Source organism: Genypterus blacodes, unplaced genomic scaffold, assembly GCF_046128005.1.
Source record: "Genypterus blacodes isolate CSIRO-AG114 ecotype Tasmania unplaced genomic scaffold, CSIRO-AGI_Gbla_v1 ptg000678l_1, whole genome shotgun sequence".
Lineage (NCBI taxonomy): Eukaryota > Metazoa > Chordata > Actinopteri > Ophidiiformes > Ophidiidae > Genypterus > Genypterus blacodes.
In genome coordinates this window covers 5,001-15,000 of record NW_027467371.1, presented here as the reverse complement: position 1 = coordinate 15,000, position 10,000 = coordinate 5,001, and the positions used below count along the sequence as shown (strand labels likewise).

At 46.5% G+C, this 10,000-nt stretch overlaps 2 protein-coding genes across 2 annotated transcripts in view; one reads left to right on the top strand and one right to left on the bottom strand.

Annotated features, from left to right (window-relative positions):
* LOC142990707 (copine-4-like) overlaps nt 1–3,868 on the top strand; it is a gene marked incomplete at its 5' end in the record, with an annotated part of 14,769 nt that extends 10,901 nt beyond the window's left edge. Inside the window, 5 exons of the mRNA XM_076140567.1 lie at nt 530–584; nt 1,262–1,313; nt 1,745–1,878; nt 2,473–2,709; nt 3,583–3,868. Of these exons, the coding sequence (XP_075996682.1) occupies nt 530–584; nt 1,262–1,313; nt 1,745–1,878; nt 2,473–2,709; nt 3,583–3,714 (610 nt within the window). The remainder of the gene's footprint in view (nt 1–529; nt 585–1,261; nt 1,314–1,744; nt 1,879–2,472; nt 2,710–3,582) is intronic.
* A 4,649-nt stretch (nt 3,869–8,517) lies between these two features.
* Nucleotides 8,518–10,000, bottom strand: part of LOC142990706 (serine/threonine-protein kinase Nek11-like) — a 6,116-nt gene continuing 4,633 nt past the window's right edge. Inside the window, exons 8-9 of the mRNA XM_076140566.1 lie at nt 9,620–9,722; nt 8,518–8,908 (exon numbers count right to left, since the gene is read on the bottom strand). Of these exons, the coding sequence (XP_075996681.1) occupies nt 8,692–8,908; nt 9,620–9,722 (320 nt within the window). The 3' untranslated portion in view covers nt 8,518–8,691. The remainder of the gene's footprint in view (nt 8,909–9,619; nt 9,723–10,000) is intronic.

Below are 10,000 nucleotides of genomic sequence, written 5' to 3'. Positions count from 1 at the left end.
AGACTCAATCACACCTCCGTTCATACAAACACATGGAGCTGCTCCCTGTCCTCTCTGTCTGTCTGTCTGTCTGTCTGTCTGTCTGTTTGTCTCCTTCCTCGTTCTAAAGCTGCTAGCATCACGGCGAGCTCAGTGTTTCATTGTTGTGTATTGGGAGCTGAACACCTTGAGCGTTGCTTTGCCACTGTGGAACTTTGACCAATGAGAGCAGAGATCCATCAGAGTGACAGACAGGCGCTTGGTAATGATGCATATTGACTCAACAGGTCATGTGAGGTGAAGCTCCAGCCGGTCCAACAGGTCTCTGAACATCCGCTCATGTTTCTCCTGAGTGGAGATGAAATCAGCCGTTTCATTCAGACGACGAGGAGGAAGTCATCATTTCCCTGAATGCCTTTCTGAGAGCCAATCAGATGTGATTTTGAGCTTTATTGTGAAGGAGCCGTGGACTGAATGGGCTCGTTAAGCTCAGCTGGCAGCCAATCAGAAGCTCAGCATCATCATCTGTGTTTCTCTTCTCTGTTTGCAGCGACAAAATGTTCCCGGCGTTCGGCTTCGGCGCTCAGATCCCTCCGGACTACAAGGTCATTCCTCATTTATGCTCGGTTTGCTTCCCCGGCCCTGTCACCTGAGTGGACCCTTCACCCCTGGGTGCTCCTGAAGCCTTGGCTGAACAATCCGACCCCCTGACCAGACACAGCCTCTGGAACATCTACACACTGAAACACACTTACAGACAAACAGACCAGAGAGTTCAGCAAAAAGCAGCTGAAACATTTGATCAAAGCTCAATGTGAGCAGGAAAGTCCCAGTGAGATCAATGAGCTCCTCACTAAAGGAGACCAGCAGCAAAGTCAAGGAGGATCCAGACAAAGGGAGGCCAAAGTTTCCTTCTTTAAGTTCTGTAGCAGAGATTTAAAGAAACCAAAGGAGAGAAATCTCTACATTTACCAACTTCCTGTTCCATCAGAGAGAACAGAGACATAAACCTCAAACATACATGATACACACACACACACACACACACTCAACCTCATACACAAGCAGAGCAATACAATACTGAATCAATAATCAATAGAATGACTTCTCAGCAGAGATAAGAGATCAATCGACTCACATAAGAACAAAGAGAAGGAACCGCATGAGACCAGCAACAACAGAAGGCCTGAGACAGAGGAAGAGTGTGTGTGTGTGTGTGTGTGTGTGTGTGTGTGTATGTGTGTTCTCTCTCATCTGGTCTTCCTCTCTCTCCCCTCTTCAGATTTCCCATGACTTCGCTGTGAACTTTAACGAGGAGAATCCAGAGTGTGCAGGTAGGCAGCACCTTGGCTTTACCTCCACCAAGAAGAAAAGGAAACCAAAGAAATTAATAATGAAACATTTCTACAAAGAAACGTTCAAGGTCTCAGCTTGATTGTACAAAAATGAAATGGAAAATAAGTTGTGTTCTTCAAAGAAAACACACACACACACACACACAAACACACACACACACACACAAACACACACCCACACACACCCTCATTCATGCTCCCACAGACACTTTTTATTAAGAGTTGGTGTGTGTGTGTGTGTGTGTGTGTGTGTGTGTGTGTGTTTGTTCTCACCTGAATTCTGGGGACTGTGAGCGTTCCTGGTGAAGTTCAGAAGCAGGATCAGTTCAGTGTTTGTGTTGTTTGTCCCTGTTGGTTGTGTTGTTTGTGGTGTTGACCTCCTGACCTCCTGTGGTCTGTGGTCCTGTCAGGTATCCAGGGCGTGGTGGAGGCGTACCAGGCCTGCCTCCCCAAGCTGCAGCTCTACGGCCCCACTAACATCGCCCCCATCATCCAGAAGGTGGCAAACTCCGCCTCTCAGGAAGTTCACACCAAAGAGGCCATGGTGAGAGCACAACACCCAGGACAGCTGGGGCTCAAGAGCTAGAGGTGCTCACAGTTCAAACAGTGCCTTGCTCAGTGGCACATCAGCTGCAGCAAACAAGGAAAGGGAAATGTTTGCTCTTTCATGGAGTTCTGCTGGCCCGGCAGTAGAACTAGCAACCTCACAGACAGCTGTGTGTGTGTGTGTGTGTGTGTGTGTGTGTGTGTGTGTGTGTGTGTGTGTGTGTGTGTGCTTCCCAAGCAATCAAGCTGCCAACCAAGTTAAACTTAGGCCACTGGACTTGCTAGGTCTCATCATGTAGCATCCTTGACAATGTTCAATGTTCAATCAATCACTAAAGTCTGATCATGTGAACATGGATGTAGAAGTGGAAAGGACTTCCTGTTTCAGCTGAAGCAGAAGAAGCACTCAAGCTCTCAAATCTGAAAAACAACTCACTTTGCCTTCATTTTGGAAAATCCTATAAAAAGCTTCTTGGTCAATTTTGTCAGAAATGTTCAGATTTTCCCAAATCAAGTTTCTCCTCTGCAGCTTTGTTGTTAACAGAAACCCAAACTCTCCTTCCTGTTTGATCTTTGAACTCTTTCCTCTCAGCAATACTTCATCCTGTTGATTCTGACGGACGGCGTCATCACCGACATGGCCGACACCAGGGAGGCCATCGTCCAGGCCTCCCGCCTCCCCATGTCCGTCATCATCGTCGGCATCGGTAACGCTGACTTCAGCGACATGCAGATGCTGGACGGCGATGACGGGATCTTGCGTTCGCCCAAAGGAGAACCCGTCCTGCGAGACATCGTCCAGTTCGTCCCCTTCCGCAACTTCAAACATGTGAGTCCAGAGGCTGGAATGGATTTGACCAGAGTTAGTTTACCATAAAACCACAGATGGAATGATTCTGAATGTGACAACAAAGTAAACAAACATCAAAGTGGTAATGGGCTGTGAACCAATCACAGCCTGGAGAGGTTATTGATCCTCAGTATTAATATAACACCTGCATCTTTATTTGCCTCTCTTCATCCTCTGCAAACATAAAGAGGCTCAGCTGTCTGCAGGCAAACAGCTGACAAACTTCTGTCTAAGCTCCTGTGATGATGTCAGGATGTATCTAAGGATGTGACTGTTGAAGACATAAACCCAGAAGCAGAAGTTGTGATGTGAACGTTCAGACAGTGAAGCTGTTACACAATCTGCTGTCACACCAGTCCTTCTTTTTATTCCGCTCAAATTAATTTCCAGTCTTTGGCGCTGTGAGCAGAGCAGATTGATCTTTGGAGCTTTTCCCTCTCAGCTTTAATCTGTGTGATGAATGACTGAGCCTCCCTCACTCTTCTCTGCCTTTGAATCCTTAAAACTTTAATTAACTGTGTGCAGTAGAACAGAGCCAGTTAAATACACAAGAGTCTGAAGGACCACACACACACACACACACACACACACACACACACACACACAGTATGGCATGCCGTTCAGGAAGTCTATATGAAATGAATCTGATACTCTGAGTGATGTAACTGCTCTTCATGTGTCCATGCAGGCTGAGTGACAGGTTACTGGCTCCTCCTCTTTCATCTATAGTTCCTGAATGGAGCCATAAATATACGGACATACATACATAAACATTTAATTCATCATCAAAATGTATTATTGTATAATTAATGAACTAAAGCCACAAACATTGATGGCCGTTTCCTGTTTCAGGCGTCTCCGGCGGCTCTGGCTAAGAGCGTGCTGGCAGAAGTGCCAAACCAGGTGGTTGATTACTACAACAGTAGGGGCATCAAGCCCAAAGTGCCCAGTGAGTATCAGTCTTCCAGGCCGTTTGGCCCCTGAGCAGCAGCGCCACCACAGGACAGAACAGGACAGCACACACTCCTGGACCCACAACAATGTTTAGTGTTTCTTCTTCTTCTGTTGTTTTTTTTGGATGTTAAAGGTGCTACATGCAACATCTCACCATGACTCACTCCCTGAAGCTGTGAAGCAGGCGAGTGATGACCTCAGTGTGTCCTGGTGAAGAGCAGAGACACAGAGCGGCTTCAGCTTCAGCTTCAGTAAAGTAAAGTAAAGCATATCATTTAAAAGATGTATAAATACAAAATACATCTTTTAAATTATATGCAGAGATTCTTCTTCTTCTTCTTTTCCTGTAGATGTGATGTGTGGAGAACAATCCGCCCGGATTGTTCTCCACACATCCGCCCGGATTGTGGAGAACAAGGGAATGAAATCAAAGACAATATGAGACTGAGACTGAGACTTAGACTTAGACTTAGACTTCCTTTTATTGTCATTGCACAAAAAACACAACAGTGAGTCTTGACAATGAAATGTCGTTACTTGACTTCCAGCATAACAGCGCTAAAACTTTCCCTGTACAACAATAAATAAAATAAATAAATATGTCTACATAATAAAATAAATAAGAAAAAATAAATAGAATAAATAAATATGTCTACATAATAAAATAAATAAGAAAATAATAAATAGAATAAAATAAAATAAATAAAATATTGCATTGAATGTTTGGATGGTCGTAACATTGTAAACACATGGTAATATACATGAAAGAAACAAAAAAAGCAATAGGTATCAGTGACAAATTAAAAATGTAGGGCAAATTAGTATGAAAAACAAAAGACTCCTGAAAACCCTTACTCTCTTCCTCCAATAACAGCTCAGCATACGTCATACCCCAGATATCTGCAGTGTGTGACAGGTGGATGAAGCTTTGTGTGTAAATATCAGCTGAGTCGCTTCAACTCTTTGTTTTGGCAACATTGTTTGGAATTGTGGGTTTTTATTTCTTATTTCCTCAGCTGACCACCAGAAGGAAACACACAACTAATTCAACTTCCTGTCTGTAAAGTGGATCCGTGTTTGATCCGTTGAGTGGATTTCTGATTCTGACACAAAAATCACAAAACCAAATTGGACAAATCCCTGAACTTCTGAACTGAAACTGAAGCCAAAAGCAGATTCCAAATTTGCCGGAGAAGAATATAAAAGTGTGTCATCTGCATAAAGGAAAACATTTCCATATAAAGTAGGAGATCTCACATGTTTGTATATGTTTAGAACAAAGAGTTCATACTACTGAAGCATGAAACCAGCAACCTGACGAGTCAGCAGAACAGCACAACGTTTATAATACAAAGATCTCAGATGTTTATGATCATGATCTTCTCTATTCTTCTATCAGATGTGTAGCAACACAACTTGACTCAGGTTCAACACAAACTGGACCTGGAGCCTCAGCTAAACATGAACATAAGCACAGGGAAGGAAGTGCTAACATGCTGACACGTCAAAATAAAGGAACAGTTGTGTCAGGCTTTAGTGTAAATATCTGCAGGAAGCGTTGAGGTTAGATGAACTCTCACCTTAGCGTGTCAGCATGGCACGCTACGTGTCGTAGCCTCTAGTTCAGGCCGGCAAAGAACAGACAAACTCAATGAAAAGTCAAATGACTCAAGTGTCAGAGACAAGTCATGAGCAGAATGAATGGTTTGTCTGCATGAATGATGAAGTAGTTGCATGTTTCAGGCGTGTAGCACCTTTACTGTCCGCCATGCATGCGATGAACGTGATGTTCAGGCGTGATGTGACACAAACACAAACCTGATCCAGCCCCCCGCTCCTCCCTGCAGACGGACACCGGGTGAAGGACTGTATGTACCCCCCCCCCCCCTGTTTTTGTAAGAGTTTTTTGAGATTTTGCTAAATTTGTTAAAGTTCCTATGTAGTGAAGCATTTTGGATCTCTGCCAGATGAAGCCAGAGCGAGCGACCTTTCAAACACGTCTGCATCTTCCTCAAGGCCAGGCAGATGCATGAAGTGTTGTTTTGCATGCAGGACCCCCGGGTCCACCTGGAGTCTGTTTCCTGGTAGTGACTTCTCCCTCTGAGTAATAAAGATGTTTACATGTTTACAGGACTGTTCTACTCTAAAGCATGTTCACACGGAATGGAAATGTGTGAGTAGATTTAAAGCACAACCTGAGCAGCAGGACAGATTGTAGAGCTCGGCCACTTACAGCCACAGAGGCTCCCACTTCTCTTTGTGCCTTTGAGCAAACGCATTCAGGTTCTTTGCTTTTAGCGTGTTTGTTTGATTTGTGATGTTGTAATGTGAGGAGGCACTTCTCCTGTTGGACAAGTGGAAGTAAGTCTCAGGGTCAGAGGGTTCAGGGTCAAAGGTGAGAGTTACTATAGGATAGAGATCCATGACGGCACACAGAGGGTTCAGGGTCAGAGGTCAACATGTTTGATTTAGTTAAAGCACATTTCATTACTTCACATTTTCTGTCAAACTGCTCTCAGAAGCACATGAAGTCCAGAGCATTGATCTGTGTGTGATTGATCTGAGGGCAGAGAAGAAGAACGGAGCGACCAGCTGAGCTGTAAGTGCCGAGGTATCGTCGTGTAACCAACAGTACTGTGACGAAGTGACTTATGATAATAAAGCTTTTATCATCAACCTGTGTGTGTGTGTGTGTGTGTGTGTGTGTGGCGTATCTTCTTCTATGATGGAGGATGTGTGTGTGGTTTGTGATTGACAGCTCAGCAGGTTTAGCAGCTTTAGATCCGTGTAAACAAACAAACAGAAGAAATGAGGCAGAAAAGCGCGCCTCCTTACTGCGATGAAGCAGCTGCTAATAACAGGCTGCTGGAGGAGGAAGAGGAGGAGGAGGAGCAGAGCGTCTGAAGGAGATGATTAACTCCAGCAGGACCTCACAAACACAAAGCTGCTGTCAGAGAACACAACAGGAGCTGAAGGCTGAAGCTGCTTCCTGTTTACACAGAAGAACAAAGAGGCCCAGACCGCCAGAACCTGAAAGCCTTCAATGATCTCTGACTCTTCATCACTTTAAGAAGATGGACAGAAAGACTCCTGACCCTGACTCATGATGAAGGTCTGAGAGGATTAGAAGGTTTAAGTGCCAACATGAATGCAGCACAACACACTGAGAGATGTGTGAGGAAGAGGAGGGGGGATCTGTTTCAGTGAGGTGAGGAGGTAAGGAGCTGAGGTAAGGAGCTGAAGTGAGGAGCTAAGGAGCTGAGGTAAGGAGGTGAGGTGAGGAGTTAAGGAGCTGAGGTAAGGAGGTGAGGGTGGAGGTAAGGAGCTGAGGTGAGGGGCTGAGTCCAGGAGCTGAGGAGGTGAGGCGAGGAGGTGAGGTGAGGAGTTAAGGAGCTGAGATAAGGAGGTGAGGTAAGGAGCTGAGGAGCTGAGGAGCTGAGGTGAGGTGAGGAGCTGAGGTGGACTGTAAGCATGTTACTCCCCCACACAGCCAAACTGACCTGGACCTGGACCTGGACCTGGACCTGGACCTGGACCTGGTGGGCCTGATGGACTCACATTTTGCTGCTGGAACTTCTTCTTCTCAATCAAACACACCAAGCTTCAGGAAACAGAGATGAAGCCACCTTCATCTACAAGCCTACAAAAGAGCAGAGCAGCAGAGGAGCATGGGAATTCTCCTGTGGGACCCCCCACACACCACACACACACACACACACACACACACACACACACACACACACACCAACACACACACACACACTCGGGAGATATATTTTTCATTTCAATGAAACGAGGCCAAGCTGCTCCAGAAATAATGGTGATCTCTCTGTCTCTCTCTCTCTCTCCAAACATGTCAGTGTTGTCTTCAGTAACCAAATACAAAGATCTGACCGACTTTCACCTAAATCAGGTCACACACACACACACACACACACGTACACACACACACACACACACAGTGTCCTGCATGCATTAACCTACTTACAGTGGCGCTCTCCTCTCTGAGGAGAACCAGAGCAGCGCCCTCTAAAGGTCACAAGATGAACTTCCTTTAGGTGTTTAGTTCTGTTATGTCAGTGTTTGTGTCCTTGTGACCCTTGACCTTTCTCTCCAGCTCTATCTACTGCTCTGCCTCTCTGAAGCTCTATCTCTGGGTCAGGTCAGTAACTTCCCCCTGTCACACTGATCACACACACACATACACACACACACACACACACACACACACACACACAACCTTACCATCATTTTGAAGCTGAAGCTACATCTAAGCTACTGCAGCTTCAGACGCAGCGACCCGTCTGCGTCAGGTGACCAATCACTCTGCCCCGCCCACACTGACCTGATGGACGCTGGTGTCGTCCAATAGCAGAGCTCCTCAGCCAGCAGAGCTCCTCCCCTGTTACACATGCAGCTCTTCTATGTTTGAGCTGTTTACAAGTTTAGAATCACTTTGGAGCGAGAAAATCAATAAGAATCCTTCCTGTCACGTGATGATGTCATCATGTGAGCTCCTGGACTTTGACAGGATGAAAGCGCCGGCAGACGGACCGATGAAGAGGAATGATGATGAAGGGTGTCGTCATCCTCTCACCGTGCTCGTCTGCTGCTTCAGTCAGGCTGTGTGTCGCCATGACGCAACACCCAGAAAGAGGCCTTCTGGGTAAAAGGACCCACAGCTGAAGGAAGACCAGAGCTTCAACCACATAACAGCGTCTTTAAGCCTCCTGTGGTCAGCAGGGGGATGCTGGTCTACGTGGTCAGGCGTCAAAGCTGCTGATGATCCGCAATGACATCATACATAACGCTCACTTCCTCTGGCAGCTTTGATCAGCTGTTCAAGTCTGAGCGCTTTGGTTTGATGACAAATAAAGGGAATCAGAATGTGAGCAGTGAGACAGGCAGCATAGAGCCAGAGACACTAGATGAGCTTTTATTACCAGGTGAGGGGCGACATCATCTGACTAGACAGACAGACAGACAGACAAACGGACAGTCAGACAGTCAGATGGTTGATCTGTCTCCCTGCAGCTGTCTCACTCTCTGCAGTTCTTCCTCGTAGTAAAGCAGCTGGTCCACCTGGAGTCTGTCCCCTGGTTTGTCCAGCAGGGGGCTCAGGGTCTCTGTGGCTCCGTCCTCACCGCCCCCCCGCTGTCTGTCCTCCTTTAGGTCCTCATACAGCTTCAGGAAAACCGGGGAGCCCAGGCGGTGACAGACAGACCTGCACAAGGCAAAGGTCAACATAACCATGACGCTCCACCAAGTTCAGAGGCCAAACATGTAACACACATGATGAAGCCTTCATGAGGCAACAGCTGATACTGCTTTACAGACAGGACCAGGACCAGGACCAGGACCAGGACCAGGACCAGGACCAGGACCAGGACCAGGACCAGGACCAGGACCAGGACCAGGACCAGGGCCAGGACCAGGGCCAGGGCCCTCTTCTTTCCTCTCCCTCTCTCCTTCTTTTGTTTCTCCTCTTTCTCTCCTCCTGGGTGTTTCTGTGAGCTGAACGTCTTTCATTCCCACAGAGAGAAGCTGTGTGTGTGTGTGTGTGTGTGTGTGTGTGTGTGTGTGTGTGTGTGTGAGAGAGGGAGAGGGAGCCTGGTGATGTTGTTGCCATGGTGATGGGCTGACCCTAATCGAAGTGAAGAGGTTCTCTCCTTCATCAACGCCTCCTGACCAATCAGACGACCCCGCCTGCCTCTCACCATGAACCAATCAGAGGAGAGCAGAGCTGTGGCGTTTGTGATGTAAGTGAACAGAAATATTCATAATATCAAGTAGGGAGCCTACAGTTTTCATCCATTTACATTATAACCTGATGTTGGACCCTACAGATCTGATGTCCTCGCCTGAGGACAAACTGATTTTTGAGGAGACAAAAGTCTCTCACTGACATTAGTAACTGGAGTGTTGAGGCTCTTACTCTCTCAGGCGGTGGATTCTGGTCTCCAGCAGGCTGCTGTTGATCCCTGAGGGTCCATCAGAGCTCAGAGGAGCCACAGGAGCCACAGGAGCCACAGGATCTCCTGACAGCACCAGGACATGAGAGCAGATGGTGATGTTTCTAAATAGGTCTTACAAACAAAGACTTGTTTTTTTCAGTGCAGTTTATAAAAAGCAAATAAAGAAAAATTCAATCCCATTTCTGTTTATTATCTAAAGAACTTTTTGGGCGGCAGTGGCGCAGTCCATAGGGGACTCTGTTAGGAACCAGAGGGAGGCCGGTTCAAATCCCTGTGGACCAAAAAGTGTGGATTGGCAGCTGGTCAAGGAAAATGTCAGATTGTATTTCCATCAAAGTCAG